At 40.8% G+C, this 22,915-nt stretch overlaps 1 protein-coding gene across 2 annotated transcripts in view; it reads right to left on the minus strand.

Annotated features, from left to right (window-relative positions):
- Positions 1 to 13,315: 13,315 nt before the first annotated feature.
- Positions 13,316 to 22,915, minus strand: part of NUFIP1 (nuclear FMR1 interacting protein 1) — a 51,450-nt gene continuing 41,850 nt past the window's right edge. For both annotated transcript variants that reach the window (XM_072617183.1, XM_072617182.1), the window contains 3 exons: positions 21,385 to 21,501; positions 16,463 to 16,695; positions 13,316 to 14,264 (listed from right to left, as the gene is read on the minus strand). In XM_072617183.1, coding sequence (XP_072473284.1) covers positions 14,115 to 14,264; positions 16,463 to 16,695; positions 21,385 to 21,501 — 500 coding nt within the window. In that variant the 3' untranslated portion in view covers positions 13,316 to 14,114. The remainder of the gene's footprint in view (positions 14,265 to 16,462; positions 16,696 to 21,384; positions 21,502 to 22,915) is intronic.

Here is a 22,915-nt window from a genome sequence, read left to right on the forward strand (position 1 = left end):
ATAAAATTAAAACAATTACCATTCACAGTAATGGTGATAGAATCAGTGGCAATGATAACACACTACGGCAGTAACCTTCTGGTTACCTGGTCTCCCTGCCTCAAGTCTCTCCCCATATCAGTCCATCCTCTCCTCAGCTATCAAAATGATCTTCCTAAAGCACAGCTCTGACCATGTCACCCCTCTACTCAGTAAATTCCAGGGGCTCCCTATTACTTCTAGAATCAAATATACAATCCTGTTTGATTTTTAAAGTCCTTCCTAACTTAATCCCTTCCTGCCTCTCCAGTCTTTGCATACTTCTCTTAGAGATGTCTCCACCCTCAATGTTCACATGAGCTATCTGTGCCTGACCTGTAGTGCAGCATTCCAGGTTGTACTGGTCTGATCAGCCACAGTTGGACACACTGTACCTTGACTCCAACATAATGATGTCATTTAGTCCATTTCAAGAACAAAGGGCAACAACCAACCAATCAACTTCTGTCACCATGTACGCTACAATCCAGTGACTCCAGTCACACAAGACATCTCCTGACTCCATGCATTTTCACTGACTGTCCCCGTGGGAGTGAGACATGACAGCTGGACAGCCCAAGTGCTATGATAAGTACCTAAGAAATACTGAAAGACTTGGAGGAAGAAATCTGATGCATTCAAGGGCATATGGGAGGGCATGGCAAGAATCAGATTCTCTCTCTTCTTATCTCTGCCTCCTGGCTTCTTCAAATCTCAGCTGAAATCCCAATCTGCAAGCAGTCTTTACTGGTCCTCCTTAATGCTACTGTGTTCCCTCTAAGACTACCTTCCAGCTATCCTGGATATATCTTGCATGTACATAAAAGCTTGCCTGTTGCGTTCTTCAGTGTGAACTTCTTATGAGCAAAGACTGTTTTGTTTTCTCCTTCTTTGCAGAGTGTCTGATATATGTGAAACAATTAATAAATAATTATTGACTGATGGATATCCATTTCAAGTTACAATGGTACCTTATGCAAGTGAAAACATAACATTAAAATTTTTTTGAAATCTCAGTATGGCCCAAGCAGCTGACACTGACCTTTATGTACTGCCAGTCTTCTAAACCATTTTTTATTTATGCAGAAGGGTTGTTTGGCACAAGAGACAGGGAACTGGACTTAGTAGCATCAGGATGTCTGACTTCAACTCCTGGGCTTGATACTGGGTAAGCTGTTTTAGCTTCCAAGTACTTTTAAAACTACAAAGTACTCTACTGTAATCTCATTATTTATAATAATAGAGGCAGCATAGTAAACTGGAAAAAGCCCTAGACTTGCAATCAGAGGACCCATGTTCAAATTCTACCTGGGACTATATTTGTAAAAAGTCACCACCTCACTGGATGTCAGATTCCTCCTCTGTAAAATAAGGAAGAAAGGATTTGATGGTCTCTCAGGTATTTTCCAGCTCTATAGTGCTATGGTTATTATAACAACGCTTTGGTCCTACTGTGGTGGATCTAGAACCTAGGACCCCATTTTTCCAGTGGCAAAGATTTCAATCCATTCTCACCTTTCTCACTCTTTGTAATTCTTGATATGTCCTTCCATACATCTACTCAGCACATTAGTCAATCTGCCCAACACATCAGAGATCTTCTGAATCTTTCAGCATTTCCTAGGTACCAACTGCAGCCCTTGGGCTATCCAACTGCTAAGTCTCAGTCTCTCTGAATGACTGGCCTGTCTCCTTCTCTGATCACATATTTCCTTGATCATATATTTCCTACCATTGTTGCACGCCAGTCATCATTAGGAACATGCCATAGCCTATTAGAGATATAGCAATGAGAACAATAAAAGACCATCTCCTGAATGAGGCCTTCTGGAATTTAGTAGAGAAGCATTGATTAGGTTATTACAAAAACTAAATGAACCAGATAGCAAAAACTTGTTTATTGCCAGCTCTGTTTCATGAAAATGCACACTTTCCTGTCTCAATGAAAGCTAACATATGGTACTGTGGGATTTGCAAATTTATTATAAATGGGGACATTTGAATTGGGGATGGGAGGGGGAGGTCAGGATTTAAGTGAGTCAGGGCCAACAATCTGAATAGCTGACGATAACTTCAGCGTAGATATGATATACAGGATTAAGATTACCAAGGTGGAAAAGACTGGGCAGGATGTGCACTGGTCCCAGGATATCCTGTGGAAGTTACTTTTTTGGAATACATCCTAAATATCAATTTTTTCTCTCATCACTTGCAAAGTGCAGAGTACAAAGGAAAAGTTCTGGTTAAGTTGTACTTGATCAGCATAAGTTCAACTTAGGTTGGACTTTAAGTAAGTCTCCACTAGGTCACAAACATTTGATACATCAGGATTCCAACTGACATCGTACCCTCTCCTTTGTCCACCTCACCTCACCCTATCCATATACCTCTGCCAGTACAGAATTTTTGGATACAAAAGGTAAGCTTCCTTCTGCCATTAGGGAAACAGCAAGTTCAACCATCTTATCATATTGCAAAGTTATAATAGGAACTGAGCTCTACTAGTCCTACCATCCCCAAGGAGAAAAGCACAGGCTTCATGGGGAGCATGGAATGTAGGCAAGGAAGGCAGCCACTATACTATAGGGCTAACTCTATTAACGACTACCAATATGATAAGTGATTACTCACATCTTGAATTTGCCTTGTTTCTGTTTACCAATGATTAGCTTTGCTCCTACAGCCCCCTCCCAGAGGTAAGTCACATCCTCCCTGACACAAATTCCTTCTACCCCCTACCTTCCCTTGAGATAATTTGCTTGACTGTCCAGGGGATATCACAAGGGAATTGCCAGTATTTTTCCATCCAGCCTATGGGGTCTAAAATCTCCTTTGTCCCCAAAGGCCCCAATTCAGAACATGGGTTGAGGGGGCTGACTGCTACTTATGCATCTCAAATTGTTTTATCTTTTAAAATAAAATTTATTTTTCTCTTTTATTTTTACATCATAGACATTTCCAAAGATTTTGCTTCCCTCTCCCTTTGTTTTATTAGTAGGGCTTGCCATGTCTCTAGAATTGGAGATCTGGGGGTACTCCTGACTCATGACTGATTGGGCTGTCAGCTTAGGGAATACTGAAGCTGCATCCACTAGTGAACAGGGCTGCTGAGTGAATACTGTGCCTATAGACCTTGATTCACCCCATATCTATGTTTCTCATGAGCCTGAGCACTGCCCTTCAGCTCACTGTATCTCGGAATTTTTGTCTGGTCCCCCTCAATAGACTGCAGCCTGAGGAAATGATCTGTTGTGATACAATCTACCACATTTAACAGAGTGAAAAGCTTAATTCAAGCTCAAGTATTTTTCCTTTCTAGAAGACTCAAGGAAATGACAACCCACGCACAGTCATATTCAGTTCTACTTTAATTCAGGATTTTCTCATGCTTCTTTTTAAAAAACAGTATTTCTTAGGGATTTCATAGTTTATACTCTGCTTTTTAAAACACCACCAGAGAATATCCTCTCCCTCCAAACAATATAAGGTATATTTCCTTGTCTCATTTCCCTGAAGCCACCAAAAATAGTGTGAGTGCTAAGTTCTCACCTAATTTGAGCCCTGGTATTTTTAGCTATGATCCAGAAATCAGTTTTTAAAACTTTCCCCAATCTAGAAATAAGAAGCAAGGAACTTGCAGCCCTATAAAGGGCAGATGACTTGCAGTCAGTACTTTTCCCTTTCCTCCCATCACAGTATGATCTCAGGACATTCCTGATAAAATAATGCAATACCAACTGAAACACATTATGCTTTTTAAAATTTTATTCAAAGAACAGATTTCCATTTTTCTCCACTAATACTTAACATCAACACATTCTTCGGTAAACAATGATGACTGATAATTAAGTTGGTGTCTTCCTCTCCATTTGTAAGGTGACACTAAATAACTAAGGGACTTGCTTCCCCAAGGCCACCAAAGATGCAGAGCAGAGCTCCCACAGTGAAGCTGAGAGGCAAAAGAGCCAGAGACTCCTTTGACTTTGAATTCAAAAAATAACAAAGATGGGTTATGCCATATTTCTCTACTTCAGGTTAGTTCAGGGGGCAGGGCCAGATAATTGTCTCATGCTGGATCTGGACAAATAGGCTAAGTAAAATTTTTAAAGGGTTCTCAGTTGGCTGTTGCCACTATGCAGTCTTCTAAAGGCAACACACTTGCCCCTTAGTGGAGGTAAGTAAAAAGAAGGCACTACGGAGAAAAAAAATGCAACAAAAATGTCCCTTAGCTTTTTAGCGGAAAAAAAAAAAAAAAAAAAGAAATACTGATTTGGGGCTAAGGAGGTGGAAAGGAAGAAGGAGAACACCTCTGGTTTTCTCTTATTTTAAAAATTATTTATTGATCAGTCTTCCATGCTTCCTATTAACCCCTTATTGAGCAAATAAATAGATCTATTAAAAAAAATAAAGCCTTCAATATAAAGCTAAAAGTCCAGGAAAACAAATTCCCACACTGGCCATCTTAAAATTTGGGCAAGAACACTGGATCTGGAGTCAGGAAAGCTAGAGTTCAAATCTAGCCTAAGACACTAACTAGCTGTACAACTCTAAAGAAGTCACTTTTGTCTCAGTTTCCTCAGCTGTACAATGGGGAATAATAATAGCACCTAGCTCTCAAGGTTGTCAGGAAGATCAAATAAGATATTTATAAAATGTTTGTAAACCTCCAAATACCATAGAAGATGCCGGCTAACATTACTATTATTAAAGTGTTTCAATCCTTAAAGTGCTTTGTATATATCAGCTATTATTAGGACTCTTTAAGTACTCTGCAAACCTTAAAGTAATAGTAAGTAATAAAAATGATAGCTAACATTTATATAATACCTACTATGTGCCAGGCTCTGGGATAAGCACTTTATAATTATTATCTTATTTGATCTTCACAACCCTGGGAGGTAGGTGCTATTATTATCACCCTCATTTTACAGACAAGGAAACTGAGGCAAAACATCATATGATTTGCCCAGGGTCACATAGCTCACATAGCTAACATGTTTCGGAGGTCATATTGGAAGGTCCTGGCCATTGTTAAACAGTTACCAGTTAACTGGTTAAATAGTCTGTAAAATAAAACCACTGCATAAGACAACATGAAACTAGAAACAGCAAAGGAACTGAAGCCCCTCAAAACAGGCAACTTAAAAATGGAACACTAGTACACAGTAACAACCACAGTTTGTGAGGCCTGTTTCTGATAGACTTAGCCCTTCACAGCAAGGCAACGACCTAAAACATTCTCAGTGGACTACTGAGGCAAAATACCTTCCACATCCAGAGAAAAAAGTATGGAATTGGAATGCAGAATGAAACACAATGTTTTCTCTTGTGTTATGTTTTGTTTTGTTTTTTCTCTTGGTTTCTCCCATTCATTTTAATTCTTCTATGCAACATGACTAAGGTGAAAATGTATTTAATAAGAATGTATGTGTAGAACCCACATAAGATTGCATGTTGTCGTGGGGAGGGAGGGGGAGAAAATCTAAGACTTACGGAAGTGACTGGAGAAAACTGAAAACAAATACATTTTTTAAAATGGGGGGAGAGGAGCCAAGATGGCAGAGTAGAATGATGGACTTGCTCTAGCTCTACCCCCATACCTGTAAAAATTGACTCTAAACAAATTCTAGAGTAGCAGAAGTCACAAAATGACAGAATGAAAGGGATTTTCAGTCGAAGACAGCCTTGACAGCCAATAGGAAAGGTCTATCCCACCAGGCTCAGAGCAGAGCGCAGCTCAGAGCAGAGTGCGGCCCAGCTTTATGCGATGTGGCACAGACAGAACTAGAGCAGGCTTCAGGGCGCAGAATCAAGGGTAGTAGCTGCAGGTACCAGATTTCTCAACCCACAAAGACCAAAGACAGTTTCAAAGGTCAGTGAGAAAGCACTTTCACTTGGGTGAGAAGGGAGTAGGGTCCTGCTGCAGCCCCAGCCCCAGGGAGTCTACAGCCACTGTGGCAGCATTCATTTTTGGAGCCCTCCTCTTAAAGACTCTAGGGGGAACTGAGCCAGATCTGGGTCTCAGTTCTGAGTGGCGGTCCTAGGGTGAGGAGGAGCACTGGTATGGTGGAGTGGTGGAGCTGGTGGAGGCTCTGGAGAGGGAATGCTACTTGCAGATCCTGGGCAGAAAAGAATGTTTGTCATTGCTCCCAGACCATAGGGCAGGCCAGGAAAGGAGTAAACGCCCCTCCCTTGATTGTGTCACCTTGGAGGAACTGAGAACTTATGGGTCCCTAGAGTATACCCTCCACTTGACAAAGGACTCAAAAATCAAGTAAGTGGCTGGGAAAATGCCCAAAAAAGGGGGGGAAAAATAAGACTAGAGAAGGTTAGTTTCTCAGAGAAAAGGTATTTTCTTCCATCCTTTCAGATGAGGAAGAACAAAGCATACCATAGAGGAAGACATCAAAGTCAAGGCTTCTACATCCAAAACCTCCAAAAAAGATATGCAGTGGTCTCAGGCCATGGAAGAGCTCAAAAAATATTTTGAAAATCCAGTGAGAGGTGGAGGAAAAATTGGGAAGAAAAATGAGAGTGATGCAAGAAAACCATGAAAAATAAGCAACAGCTTGATAAAGGAGACCCAAAAAAATGTTGAAGAAAATAACATCTTTAAAAATAGGCTAACTCAATTGGAAAAAGAGGTTCAAAAAGCCAATGAGAAGAATGCTTTAAAAAGCAGAATTAGTCAAATGGAAAAGGAGGTTCAGAAGCTCACTGAAGAAAATAGTTCTTTACAAATTTGAACGGAGCAGGTGGAAGCTAATGACTGTATGAGAAACCAAGAAACTACAAAACAAAACCAAGAGTGAAAAAACTGAAGACAATGTGAAATATCTCGCTGGAAAAACAACTGACCTGGAAAATAAATCCAGGAGAAACAATTTTAAAATTATGGGACTACCAGAAAGCCATGATCAAAAAGAGTCTAGACATCATCTTTCATGAAATTATCAAGTAAAACTGCTCTGATATTCCAGAACCAGAGAGTAAAATAAAAATTGAAAGAATCCACCAATCACCTCCTGAAAGGTATCTGAAAAGATAAACTCCTAGGAATACTGTAGCTAAATTCCAGAGTTCCCAGATTAAGGAGAAAATATTGCAAGCAGCCAGAAAGAAACAATTCAAGTATTGTGGGAATACAATCAGGATAACACAAGATCTAGCAGCTTCTACATTAAGGGATCAAAAGGCTTGGAATAGGATATTCCAGAAGTCAAAGAAACTAGGATTAAAACCAAGAATCACCTACCCAGCAAAACTGAGTATAATACTTCAAGGGAATAAATGGTCATTCAATGATATAGAGGATTTTCAAACATTCTTGATGAAAAAACCAAAGCTGAATGGAAAATCTGACTTTCAAACACAAGAATCAAGAGAAGCATGAAAAGGGAAACAGGAAAGAGAAATCATAAGGGGCTTACTAAAGTTGAACTGTTTATATTCCTACATGGAAGGATAGTATTTGTAACTCTTGAGACTTTTTTCTGTATATGGGGAGTTGGAGGGACTATATACATATAGACAGAGGGCACAGGGTAAGTTGAACAGGAAAGGATGATATCTAAAATAATAAAATTAAGAGGTAAGAGAGAAATATATTGGGAGGAGAAAGGGAGAAATGAAATGGGGCAAATTATCTCATAAAAGAGGCAAGTTAAAGCTTTTTCAATGTAGGGGAAAAGCGGGGAGGTGAGAGGGAAAAAGTGAAGCTTGCTCTCATCACATTTGGCTTAAGGAGGGAATAACATGCACACTCAATGTGGTATAAAAATCTATCTTACACTACAGGAAAGTAGGGGAGAAGGGGATAAGTAGGGTGGGGGGATGATAGAAGGGAGGGCAAATGGGAGAAGGGAGTAATTAGAAGCAAACACTTTTGGGGAGGGACAAGGTCAAAACAGAGAACAGAATAAATGAGAGGAAGGGTAGGACAGAGGGAAACATAGTCTTTCCTAACATGACTATTATGGAAGTCTTTTGCATAACTGCACATGTATAGCCTATGAATTGCTTGCCTTCTCAGAGGGGATGTATGGGGAGGGAGGGAGTGAAGTTGCAACTCAAAGTTTTAAAAATGAATGTTAAAAATTGTTTTTGTATACAACTGAGAAATAAGAAATACAGGTAATGGAGTACAGAAATCTATCTTGCCCCACAAGAAAAGAGAGAAGATGGGGATAAGGGAAAGGAGAGGTGTGATAGAAGGAAGGGCAGATTTGGGGAAGGGGTAATCAGAATGCATGCGGGGGAGGGGAGAGATGGGGAGAAAATATAGAACTCAAAATCTTGTGGAAATGAATGTTGAAAACTAAAAATACATTAAAAAAAAACAAAAGAAAACCCATTAAATATGTTTAGTAACAGAAAAAAAAAGGAACACTAAATGGTGCTAACATGACAAAGCTCTTAACCACTATAGCTGTTAAGTTCAGGACTCTGACTTCTCACTATAAAGTACCAGTTCTTTCAAGAAACAATTTTAAATCCTCTTTGTTGTTGCTGTTCTGCTGTGTCTGACTCTTCATGACCCCATTTAGGGTTTTCTTAGAAGACACACTGGAGTGGTTTGCCATATTCTTTTCCAGCTCATTTTACAAATGAAGAAACTGAGGCAAACAGGTTTAAGTGACTTGCCCAGGATCACACAACTAGTATCTGAGGCAGGATTTGAACTCAGGAAGATGAGTCTTCCTGACTCCAAGCCCAGCACTCCATCTATTGCACCAGGTAGAGAAATGCCTTTAAATCCTCTTAGTGGAGAACAAACACTAGAAATTGGGATTAGGAAAAAGAACGGGAATATAAGAAAATCAAAGATGAGACACTGAACTGAAGGTCTCTGACTTCAGAGTATAAGAACTGCCAATGTCAAACATTCCAAGTGCTAGAGAAAAGGGATGCTCATGTTAGGAGGTCAGGAAATGGGAAGTAGAAATATCTATACAACCCATCAAAGGAACCCAAGAGAAGATACTTGTTTCCTTCCATGCACAAAAAGGTTAAGACTTAGCAAAATGTAGAGGCTCAGGAAGAGATGTCTACTGGTGAATTTCTGAGAAGACTCAAAAAATGTCTCTGACATCAATACAAAAGGTATTTATAGGATGTAGCGCACACCGGGGTGTGGCATATGGCAGGCATGATGATAAAGAACAAAACAGGATCTCATTCCTATCCTGAAATTCCAGCCTGTTAAGCCTCTTTCAGAGAGGCCTAGCACCACTACAATAGAAAATGCAGCATATTTAAATGCTGTATTTATTCACATTATTTGCATTTCCCTCTCTTAATCTTAAAGAACAAAAAGATCTTTTTTTAAAGCAAATTTTCCCATCCATACTTTTAACTGACAGTAATATTTAACATATTAATGAACTGTCCTGGACAGAGCACATGTGGGATACTGGATTTAATTCTGGATGTCATATTTTAGAAAGGATGCCAGATCACAGATTTAAAGTTGGGATAGACCTGAGGCCATCTAGTCAAATACCTTCATTTTACAGACAAGGAAACTGAGGCCTGATTGCATTTGGGAGGGTAGGCAGCACTCCGAACAACTCCACGTTGTTTCCCAACATCAAAGCCCAACTTTTTAATAATAACATTCTCTCTGTGATGGTAAAGGGTCTCAAGTGATGGAACACCACCATCTCAGGCGAATCATTGAAGACCCCCATTATGCCAAAGGCAGCACATTACCAGTGATACACAGTGAGTAATAAGTACTATAAAAGACACTCCTCAGGTTACAGACTCAACCAACAGCATTTAATTAAACACCTAGTATGTGCAAGACAGTACATGAGGTGAATGTCAAAAATTAAGCTCTCCCTGCCCTCAGGGAGCTTATGTTCTATTACAGGAGATAATATGTACATAAATCAATAAATACAAGGAGTGGTCCAGGCAGCGGATTAGGCAAGGCACAAGCGGCTGACGTTGGTCAGGAAAAGCTTCATGCAGAAAGTTTTGCCTGAGAAGAGTTTTGAAGGGAAAGAAGGATTTTAAGATGGGGCAGTGAAGAGAGAGAGTACATTCCAGCCAGAGACAAGGCACAGAGACAGGAGGTACAGGGTCACATTTGACAAGCAGCAAGGACAGTCTGGAGGAATGAGAATTGGCATTTACATAGTTTCTATTTATGTGGCAGGCAGTGTGCTAATCAATTTACAAATATCTCATCTGATCCTCACAACCCTGCGAGATAGGTGCTGTTATTATTCCTATCTTACAGATGAGGAAACTGAGGCAAACTAGGTTAAGTGACTTAGGATCACAGAGCTAATAAGTGTTTGAGGCTGGATATGAGCTCAGGTCTTCCTAAAGCCAGGCCTGGTACTTTATCTACTCTATCACTTCAGTTGCTCCTGAAAAGATAGGTGGAGTCTGGGTTGTAAAAGGTTATTAAAAGTTAAACAGAAGGGCTCATATATGCCTCAAAACAGACACTCCTCTTTGCTCAGGGAATTTTCACTGACTGTCCCCCATTCCTTCCTCCTCTCTGCCTCCTGGCTTCCTTCAAGTTCCAGCTAAACTCTTACCTACTCTTACCAGACCTCCCTTCACTCCTTAAAATTCTTGTGTCTTTCCCTCTGTGGACCATCTTCTACTTGTCTGGTATATAATCTGCTTGTACATAATCATTCACACATTGATTTCTCCATTAGACTCTGAGATCTTTGAGGGCAGGGCCTGTTTTTGGCCTTTCCTTGTTTTCCCAGTGCCTAGCATACAGCGGACACTTAATAAATGCTTACTAAATGACTGACAAGAGGGAGCCACTGTAGTATCTTCAACAGGGGAAGGAGAGTCAGGAAAATCAAATCACATAGAAAGTAGAGAGAAAAGGTTTTGGCGGTAAAGCAGACGGCAAGAGGAAGTCAATGAATGTCCACCAACAAGCATTTATTAAGTGCCTACTGGGCCCAGCAGAGCTCCAAAATTGGGTCCAGCTGGAGGTCTGGCCTACAGGATGCTGAGGTGAGGAGAGCAGGGGAACATCAGGGCAGAAGGACAGATGTCACAACAGATGGACACAACACTCCGCCTGTTTTCTATCTCCCACAATAGTAATACATGTCCTCTTTACCTCCAAATCTTAACAATCTCTGATTTCCTCCAAAGCTCAGCTGAAATGCCTTTTTAAAACTCCCTCAAGCTACTACTGCCTCCCCCTAAATTATCTTGGAATTATTCTATGTGCACCTGTTGTCTCCCTCTAGAAAATGTCAGCTCCTTTGTAGGGAATGTTTCACTTTTGTCCTTGTATCCCCAGTACCTAACACACAGTAGGTGCTTAAAAAAAAGAAGTAAAGCTTGCTTATTCATTATTTATACCTGCCATCTTTTAGCAGTGCCACTGGGTTAGGCCCTGCTTAGGGTTTGGCACCAGCAACACCTCATACTCTCGACACCATTATCGCTACTGTTGGAGAAAGTTCACTGAAACAGCCATCCAAATATCTCACCTCAGTGTTATCCACCATTAACTAAGACCCGACAGCCAAGATTCCCTCAATCAGCTGATGCCAAATGTAGCCACAACACTTCAATCCCAACAACTTAATGGTTTCTTTTGAGGATCAACCAACACAGTAAATGTAAAGTGCTTAGCATAGTGTCTGGTACATAGTAAGCACCATATAAATGTTAGATATTATTAATGGTCTGAGAGTATGCTATACGAAAAATAGTAACAGTGAGTAAGAAGGTAAGAACAGGGATCTATGTGCATCTTAAATAACACAAAATTAAATTTACACCATGTTGGCAACTGGGTTGCTTTCCTACAGAATGAATGTGAATATATTCCACCTGAATACCTTCAAGTTTTGATTAATATTGGCTTGCATCTAATTTCAACCTTTGGCGGAAATTTTCCTCTGCTATTACTCAATGCAATAAATTTCATCTTTGAGAAAACCTCTAGTGCAAAGCTACTGGAGTCCAGTTTGGGGAGTCCTTTAGAGTGTGAATGAATCAATCGATCAACAAGTATTTATTAAGATGTGATGTACCAGACATGATGTAAGTTGCTTGGGATACTAAAGCAAAATAAAAGCCCCTGACTTCCAAAGAGCTTAGATCCTAGTGGAAGAGCCAAAATGTGTGTGTATTAGCAAACATACAGAAAACACACAGAGAGTGGATACAAAACAGCCTTTGGGGAAAAGCTTCATGTAGGAGGTGGTTTCTGTCCTGAAAGAAACCAGGGTTTCCAAGATGGAGGAAGAGAACACTCCAGCCTTAGGAGACAGCCAGTGCAAAGAGAAGAAGATGATGTGTTCAAGAAACCATGAGAAGGCTGGTGTTGCTTGATCCCAGAGTGTAGGGAGAATGAAATATAACAAAAATGGAAGCTATGAAGGGGCCAGATCAAACGCTCTGAGGGGCTTTCAAAGCCAAATAGAGGACTTTATATTTGATCACTTGAGTTCACTGGGGGACGAGGAGGTTAGATGATCTGTGCTGTAAGATTACACTAGAAGCTGAGTGGAAGATAAACTTGGGGCAGTTATGGCAACAGTCCAGGTATGAGATGATGAGGGCACATAGGAGGCTGGGGGGATGTCAGAGGAGAAAGGGCACTTACTCAAGAGATGCTGTGAAGGCAAAATTTGAGAAGTGTGAAGGTAGAATTGACAGAGCTTGGCAACAGATTGGATAAGGGAGATAAGGGAGAGCAAGGAGTCGAGGATGACACTGAGGTTGTAAACCTGGGTGACAGAGAGGATGGTGATAGCCTCAACAGCAAATGAGAAGTTAGGAAGAGTGGAGGGCTTGGCAAGAAAGTCAATGAGTTCTGTTTGGACATGTTGAGTTTAAAATGACTAGGGGACATCCAACTGGAGATGTCCAATAGACCTGTGATGATGCAGAATTGGTGAGTCTAAATAAATATGTCAAAGAATCATAGGCATAGAGATAATAACTACATCCATGGGAGCTAATGAGATGACCAAGCAAAATACCACAGAAGGAGAAGAGAAGTAATCCAAGGCCAGAACCTTGGGGACCACTTATGGTTAGAGACAGCCTGGATGAAGACGTAGACAAGGAGTGGTCAGACAGAGAGAACAGTGTCACAAAAACCTACACAAAGAAGAGTCGAAGAAAAACAGACTGTTGATAGTATCAAAGATTGTAACGAGGCCCAGAAAGATGAGGAAAAACGACCAGGAGAAAGTGCAACTGACTGACTTTCTGATCTTAGGCTAAAGTGCAAAGCCATATATCATAAGTAAACGTGACACAAAATGAAAAGGACACACAAAAATCCCTGTTATTTTTCTTAAGAGGCAAGAGACCTCAATGGCTTTATTCAGAAAAGGCTTTTTTTTTTAAAAAATAACAATAAAATTATTATCTCTATGATGAACTAACTGTAACTTAGGACCCACCTTACATTATCTCACCAACACTGCTTTTGCTATGAAATGAGTTGAACCTCATTGAATATTAGATTTCACATGCTTTTTCACTAGAAAAAAACAATGGTCCAAACTTGAACTATAGCAAAGGACACTTCAGTTGAATCTACAGTATAAATTGAGAGCATGTCTACACAAGCAATTCCAAAGTGCAACACCTGGTTGAGCACAGCTAGATTGGAACATAAGTGCTTGGGACTAAACAGATAAATTTGAAGACTCTTTTACTATCCTAATTTAATCCCATTATTTCTTTTCTTTCCCCCTCATCAAAAGCCAAATAACTTTGTTCCTTCATTGTGCAAACAATTTATAAAAGCTACAATTTTCCTCCCTTCCCATCCTCCGCCTTAGTCTCTGCTTAACTGAATTATACATTTTAAACTCCAGTCCCACAATCTGACCTGTAGGATGGCTCTGAACTTCCCTGGGAATCAAAAGTAAAAAACACAATTCCACCAGCAAACCTCGTGCACAGTGCCAACAGCACAAGCACAGACCAAGAGTCTGTTGGCATCTCCAATGAAATGCTCTGAGAGAACAAGATCATATCTTACATGAGATTCATCAACTTGAGTAAAAGTTCTCCCTTCTGTCCATTCATCCTTGCAGGGCTGACCTCCAAGATGCCACTAGACTTCTGGACAGGTGCGTTCATGATTCAGAAACTTCAGACACCTGGCCATTCTCAGTTTTTCCTAGTGGCTCTGTCTTGGAGTTAAGTCCAAAAAAGTCATTTTGGATGATGTAGCGAACACACTGCAAAATCACATTTCTTTCATGTCTTATATCCTGTGCTAAAAGCTGAAAACAAAAGAAAAGATTAGTCAGGAAATTAAAGATAAATGAAAGATGGTCTGCTACAGGAAGTATCTCCAAATCTGTATACAAGAGAATATATTACATACACATGGAGGGCTACACATATATAAGCTACATGTAGGGTTCTTAGAAAACAAACCTAAGTATACTACAGATTGATTTACATCCTGACTTATTTATTCATTTAAACCTGAAATAGATGCTATTTTGCACAATAACTATCAAAATGGGTTTCTTTAACAGAAAGGGAAGCAGTGCATCATGGATGTCAAGCCACCTGAATGGCCTCTGGATATCTGTCCCAAAGGAAGGACACAGAGATTTGTCACTTTTAGCCACAGTATAGAACTTAAGAAGACCAGATAGATAGTTATCTCCTAGAATTTGGCATGATTACCTAATCTGAGGAGAAGTAAATTGGGGTTTTGTGGAGAGCCCCTCACTTTGTACCCCATGGCTCCACTCCAACGGAGAGGATCTGTAAGTGATATGTGAATGGATCCTACCAGCTCCTAGTATGAGGTTCTGGTGGAGGATGTAGTATAGTCCCAGAGTCCCTTGGGAACATAAAACCAGTCAACAGAGACTGAGTTCACCTGAAAAACAGAACTCATCCCTCTGAATCCCTCAGTGTTTTAAAAAGCCCAAAACACTGACTAGGCTGGAAGGAGAACCCCTCCCCCTCCTACCAAATTACTCCAGGCAGGCTGGGAGCGCTCCCCCAGGTTCTGGGAGTTCTGAGCACTGACCTGGGTCTGAAAACTTGGGAGAATGGGCCTAGAAAAATGAGAAATGAGGGAGAGGGAGAGAAGAAAACAAAATCAAGAAACCAGTCCTCTCTGAAGAGGGCAATTAAAAATTCAAATGCAGAAACAGAATGAAGATGAGTGTAGACCTCTGAAAAACTAGACAGAAACCCATTTTTAGAAAACTGGTACTATCACTGCTATTAACCTAGGATTGTCACTGGAGCAGTGGAGAATCCCTGGAGTTCAAGAATCACTAAGGGCCTCCAGCAGGCAAACAAGCTACCATTTTGCAAAGGAGAGGCAACGGCTCTATCAAATCTCATTTCTGATGCTAAATAAAAGCAGGGAGACAATGTAATAACTCTTTAGTGGCAAAAAAAAAAAACAGGTGTTTAACTTTGTCACCTCAGAGTTTTATGCTGTGGTGTTTAAAATTAAAATGCAGCCTAACGTACAGGGCATTTTTGTCCTACTTTCATAGAAGCCAAATGACATGTAAATCTATATTAACTGCACATGGTGATCAGGGACATTTTGTCATCGGTAAGATATTACCTGACAAAGGAAATGCAGATTTTTCATAAACCATCAAATGAAGGAAGCTAAGGAAGAAAAGTAAATATAGAGTACCAAGATCTGTGCTAACTGCTTTTACAAATATCATCTCATCTGACCCTGAAAATAACTCGAGGAGACAGATTTATTATTTATTATTATCCCTATTTCACAGAAGAGGAGATGGAAGGCAGGAAATGGAGGCAGACAGAGGTTAAGTGACCTGCTCAAAGTCACACAGCTATTAAGTGTCACATCTGAACTCAGGTCTTCCTAACTCCGGGCCCACTGTACCACCACTGCCCCAAAAGACAGCTTTTCAGTTTTATGGCAGAGATGTGGAAATGCCCCCTGCGCTCCTCAAGCTGGGAGATTTTGTTCTTTCTAATCAATAGGTGGACAATGGTTGAATCAAGGGAGGCACTCCTTTTCTCCAATTTCCTTTGATGCCAAACAAGAGACTGTTCACCAACAACAGATGTGACCAGAACAGGGCACCCAGACAGGGGAAGGGCAGAAAGGACCCAGGGCTGGGAGAGAGGAGGGGGATGCATCTGAAAATGCCCTCAAAGAAGACAAATTACAATGGCCAAGGGGAGTCTTAGTGATTTTCTTTGTGCAGCACAGCTGTGGTTTTGTGGGAGCAGTGGTGCTTACCAGAATGTGGTAATGAGCACTCTTCTATCTCACATCTGTTTAACTGTATCAGTGCCTCAGTGAAGTCTCAAATATTAAAAATCAATCTCAATTTATATTTCCCTCTGACCCTGTCATATCTAAACTCTCATGTCAGGCTTAGTTTAACTCTGATCCACCATTAAAAAAAAAAATCAAGCCTTTCATCCTTATGGCAGAACATGAAGAGAAATCACTTACCATCTCTAGGAGATGTGGCCGTCTTTTCTGCGGTTCAGATATTGGCTTCTTTCGGTAGAGGTTTCTCCTATACCTGCAATTTTTTCTCATCCAATTTTTCCTTAAGCTCTTAGTTTTAGCCACCGGAGAGTTTCTTTCCTGTTTCTTGATATCCTGACTTTGATTCTGAGGAACATCACTGAGGATGACCTGGTTTTCTGTTGGGGATTCTGCTTCTGTCTTAATGGGAGTTTCTAAAACAAACAGAGCAAAAAAAAATGGCAAAAACTTCAACAACATAAAAAAAGACTAGGTTCTAGGCTCAACGTAATGAGAATTTCTTATTAATTTTAAAAAACAATTGCTGTGCATGAATTTTACAAGGCTCTCAAACTGTGTTGTAATAAAGGTCTGTGATGGATGAATGGATGGAAGTAAAGGAAGGAAGAAAAAAAGGAAACACGCATTTATCAAGCACCTACTATGTGCCAGGCATTGTGCTAAGCACTGTTTAATTATTATCTCATTTAATCCTCACAACAACCCTAGGTGGCATTATTCCCATTTTACAGTTAAGGAAACAGAGATAGACAGGTTAAGTGACTTGCCCAGGATCACACAGTTAGTATCTGAGATCATATTTAAACTCAGGTCTTCCTGGCTCCAGGCAGCACTCTGGATTGAGTGCTCTAGGCACTCAATCAACTACACCATCTGTGACACAAAAAGTCATCAAACCCTAACCCTGAAGTCCTTGGCCCACAGCAGCTGGTCTTTCTCTATGACAATCAGCCAAGTTCTTTCCAATCTCTTCTGGTATCTTGCTTCTCCCAGATCTGACATCCTTTTCTCTCTCCCAAAGTCTTGGATCATGGGCCTCTTGCTTTCAAACAGCACACGCTGGCTGGTCCCCTCTGTTCTACAGAGTCCCAACCAAACAAATGGGCAGCACTACAGCCAGGTCTAGTCTAGGAAATACACGTGAATGGAAGCCGGAGAAGCAGAGGCTTCAGCACAATCTGCCAGCAGGCACTCAACAGTCATGCCCATGAGGCAGGTCCCTAGAGAAGTGAGGCTGGGTGCCTAATATACCATCAACACCCTACCCTTCTGCCCTCCTACACAGACCATCCTCATTCAAACTACATGACAGTGCTGCAATGTCTGGCTGAGGTGAAGAGGAGCTCTGCAGACCTGCTCTTCCCCCTAACAGTCTCTTCTCAATCTAATTCATCTTCCACTCACCAGTCAGATTCATATTCCTAAAGCAAAGGTCTGACCTCATCACTCTCTGCTCAAGATGCTTCGATGGTTTCCTGCTGCTCGTAAGATTTATATAAACTCTTCTTTTTGACAATTAAAACCCTTCATGACTTGGCTTCCACCAAGGCTAATTTCCCATCACCTTGCCATGCTCTTCTCAATGCACAGCCCCCTCCCACCTTCTTTACGCAGACCTGCCCCATGCTGAGGATAATGATGATGATGATAGCATTTATATGGCACTTCTAAATATTATCTCATTTGACCCTCCCAACAACCTGGAGAGGGAGCTATTGTCCCCATCTGACAAAGGAGAAAACTGAGGCAGACTTGCCTATGGCCACACAACTCCTAAGTGTCTGGGGCCAGATGTGCACCCAGGAATTCCCAACCATAGTTCCATCTGCTGTACCACCATGCACCCAACGACTGCAGCTCTCCCTTCTCACCTCTGTCTCTTGAAGACTCAACTCAGCTATCACCTCCTACATGAGGCCTTTCCTTGCGTCACAGCAAGAAGTAGGCAGGGTACTATACATGGAATCAGGAAAACCCACTCAGACATTTACTATCCATGTGACCCCGGATAAGGGTCCTAAATGAGGTGGCTGGACACCTTCCAGCTCTAGCTCTAGGGTCCTTTGACCTTGATAATAAATCCCGGTTATTAATGCTGCCCCCCTCCGCATTATGTTTGTTTACTTGGGATATACTCATCTAAGTATATATCTACTTCCTCAGTAGAATATAAGCTTTTTGAGGGCAGGGAACATTGCCCCATTTTTGTCTTTGAATCCCACCGGCTTACGCGTAGTCAATACTAATAACTGTCTGCTATTTGAACTAGAAGTCACATCGAGGATTTGTGGACCTAGCTAGTAGTGTACCTGGGCAACAGCTATATTTTCTGAATACAGATCCTGTTGTGCTTAATAAATGTGGCTATCTTATGCTGCATTCAGCACATGACATGGGTTTTCACGATTCTCACAGGCCTCATAGAAGCCTTCCATGTAGGGATGGAAGTGGTGCAGGGATGGTTTTCTGGTACAAACATAACAACCGCAGCCTTACAAGTTCTCTGGTGCTGTTACTTTGTGATTTGATATGCCAGGAAGGAAAAGATGAGAAAAATATACAGAAGGATTAGAAGGTTAGCTCCAAAGTGGTTTGTGATCATTACAAATAAAAGGGTTGGGGAAGAAGAATTTCTGCCACCAAAGAACTGGGTCACTCAGTGCTTTCTATCACTCCCTCCTTCTTCAAACACTGGTCCCATGATTTTAAACGAGATGCAGAGGACAGACCAAAGACTACTGCTGTAGAGTATTAAAGTGCATAACCCTATTAGTACCTCTAGCACCCTCCTCACTTCTGCACCACTTTCCTTCTTCCACTGCAATTTAAATTCTTGCTCCATGAGGTTCCTTCCTACTTTACTCAAAATTCTTTTATTTATGCTTTTTAATAGTAATGGCCTCGAAATACAAGGGTACTAAAGATACAAAATATGAATATACTAAAAAGACTGTGTACAAGATAGAAGAAAGCGCCCTATTAACAAGACCACTTGTTTTTACAGGGTTCAGTAAACCTGGGGACAGCTTCACAAATAGAGCTGATAAGAAAGAAATTCAAGAATATTATGTCTAAAGAATCATTTCACTTTCACATTAGGTATATTGGATACAAAAGTAACAAAGGCTTTGTTCTTTGTGAAGGGAACAAGGAAGCCAATCGTCTAATGAATCTTCTATTAGATTAAAAACAGGATGGTCAAATTTCAACTCAACTGGTCAAAAATAACACAATTTTGCATGTTTTTAATACACTGAATACACCAGATCTATGCGTTCACCCATATACAGGATTTCCTCTGAGTCAATGCAGATGGGCCCCATCTCTGCAACTTGGACAGTTGGCTGAGACCCTAAGAAATTAAATGAATTGTGCAAGGCCAGTAGGTGTCTGGGGTGGGACCTGAACCCAGATCTTCCTGATTTCAAGGTCAGCTCTCTACCCACTTGGCTGCTTCTTTAAATGTCTTCTTCCACAATGGAAGACTCTCTCCTAATCATCTCCATGTCCCAAAATACCTCAGCAAAAGAGTCTCTAGCCCAGTCAACTCCATTTAGATCATTGTGTCCCAAAGCTTTCACCAACCTTTCCAACTTAATTCTGACTCTCTTTTCATGCTACAAACCTGTACTTTCAGACTCTAAATTCTCTTCCTCATCATAGACTCTTTTTTAAAATAAATCCTCTTTCCATAAGAGAAAAAACTCACAGACTCTTCCAATGGCCTGGTTGGAACCTGGCCTCTGCTGCTGCAGAAATCTGCATATATACTAAAATTAACCCTGATTATTCACATAGCATTCTAACATAACTTACATCTACATGGACTACAAAACTGCTATACTGGGTCAGGTCATAGGTCCATCTAGGGGAAGGGAATAAGCATTTATATAGCACCTACTATGTGCCAGGCAAAGTCCTAAGTGCCTTAAAGATATGAACTCATTTGACCTTCACAAATCCTATCCTAATCCTATCCTAATCTATCCTAGAAGATAGGTGCTATTATTATTCCCATTTTACAGCTGAGAAGACTGAGGTGAACAGTTAAGTGTCTGGTGCAAGGTCACACAGCAAGTGTCTCAGGTAGAATTTGAACTCAGACTCAGAACTCTACCCATCACACCACTTCTAAGAGTGGCATTATAGGAGAAGAGGTGGTTATTATCATGATGAAGAAACTGAGAAGGACAAGGAGGAGAGGGAGAAGAGGAAAAGAAAAAGACGATGCTGACAAGATTACAAAGACAGGATGTTCTAAAAGTCTTAATGTAGCAACAGGGTTAATTTATTAAAAACTGCACTAAGACTTTTAGGACACCCTGAAGTCATCTTGTATACAAGTAGCACTTAACGGTTTTTGAAAGACTTTCACATACAGTATTTCAGGATGCTCTTCATGATCCCATCCCCAAAGACTAAGAATCTATGCTTCATATCCCTGACTTTTCTAGAATGACTCACTTCTAAATAAAAGATCACTCTCATTTCTGAGGGCATATGCTTTGCTGAAAATGAATGAAGGAGAACCAAGTTTGCTTTAATGACTTCCACCACTCAAGCCTGCCAACCTTTGTAGGCCAGCACCCAATGTGAAGAATTTCTCTCCACCCATGAGAGGTGCTGTGCATTTTAATGGGCCCTTCTGGCTGGTTCCTCGGTCCTGGGTTCCTTTCCAAGGAGGGATGGAAAGGGAGCAGAGAAAATTAATGACTCCTTGCTACACTGTTTAGCATTCCCTTCATTCTTTTCTGTCCCTGGCTATCACTTTTATCTCCTCTACTCTCTTCTCTTTTTCTGCCTGGTCTTTACCTAATATACACATCAGGCATCTAATATGTTTATATCTGCATACCGAGATATAAATATAAGCTCAGGCTCAGCTCACTTTCTTCTTCCCAGTCTGTTCCCACAATCCCTCAGGCCTCCAGCTTTCTCCCTCTCCCATGTTTAGATTTATCTCTCATGCCAAATTAAAATGGAACTTGAAAGTCAAAATAAAGGATGCGCAGCACAATATAAAAGGGATTTAATAAGCAAATTTCATACTAGAGATTATATTGCAGGCAAAAAAACTGATGCAATGAAGTGCAACTACTCACCCTCTGGCTCACTCTCTGACCCTGACATGTTCCCATAGTTAGTCATCAGTAAGCCCAGGGCTGATGTGACTTCCTTGGGGATGACGACATTTTCTGGCTTCTCCTCCTTATCGGACTCTGGAAGAGAAAGAACACAATTTGAGCATCTTGTCTAATTCCCATCAAACTGCTGGAACCCAGTTTCTCTGCCTCAGCCAGCCTCAATGAAAACTGTGTTAGATACACCATCAAAAATGATTTTTAATCTAACCCAGCACTCAATGGAAGGCAATCCTGTTCGTGGCCTCTCTAAAGGACAAACTTCCAAAGAGGTAGCAAAACTCTCTTTAGTTTAAGCTCTTTACCAAATGGAAGGAAGAAAAAGGCAAATGGAAACCACACACAGCTCAGGTACACCTCATATACTGAGGGTGTTGGTTCTGCCTTCTCCAAATAGACTTAATTATAGGCCTTGCTATTAATTACAGGTCATATAAATGATACAAGAAATGTGTTTAATCTCATCAGTATAGGTCTTCCTCCAAGACCCCAACAAAAACACAATTTCAATCAAGTATGCTTAAGTATGTCCATTTTAAAAGTAAAAGATCTGTTCAGAAGAAATCATAAGATTTAAACAGTGTTATAGAGTAGAATCTTAGCCAAGGAATTATGATGAAATGAAGACATTCAGAGCTTCTAAAGACTAAGCAAAAGGCAAATCTATTTTGGGAGGTAAAAATCAAATAGGGAAATTCAGTTAACATTAAAGTCTATGTCAAAAGGTGAAGTGCCTGCATTGGGTCAAGAAGCAGGCTGCCAAGTTGGCCTAGACCAATTTAGCCACCTTGAAAACACACCACTACATTCGTTCTGGACTGAGCAAAAAGGGCAGCAAAACCCTTAAGCATAATCACTCACTTGTCTAAGATGGTGCCAACCCAATCCACTAGAGACCCACACACGCTTCAAAAGGGAGCAGCTAATGGGAAAACCCCAATATATCAAGAAATAGAATAATTCCATGACATGCATGTGAATCACTGCCCTCTCCTGGATGGAAAAATGCAGAACCCTTTGTCATGTACAAGTGCTTCTTCCAGTGTTTATGGTCAATACAATTTGTTTTCTTAATCCACTGAAAAGAAGTGAAAAGAAGACTGCAGTTTGGACCATGAAGGGGATTACACAGCTATGATGTTTACGCAGATGATTCCAGGGAAAAGAATCACAAGCAGAGCTAAGATCTCAGACAGGAGACAAACAAGGAGAGGCCAAACTGCAGAACCATCATCCCAATCCAAGATAGCACTGGGGGAGAGGGTCCCCATGTGGACAGTGTTTTACCTTCTCCATCATCTTGTCCATTTCATTTACACTTGTCAGATGACCCACCACCAGTAACACTTTTTCCCCCTGCTAGAGAGCTTGGTTTATTTTAAAAGTGTCTCTGGTCCTAGAAGACTTAGGCTCAAAAGTCCTGTGTCTGATGTGTACTGGCTGTGTGATTTCTGGGAAAGTCACTCAAACACTACAAGAAGCAGAAAGCGGG

This window comes from Notamacropus eugenii, chromosome 6 (assembly GCF_028372415.1).
Source record: "Notamacropus eugenii isolate mMacEug1 chromosome 6, mMacEug1.pri_v2, whole genome shotgun sequence".
Taxonomy (NCBI): Eukaryota; Metazoa; Chordata; class Mammalia; order Diprotodontia; family Macropodidae; genus Notamacropus; species Notamacropus eugenii.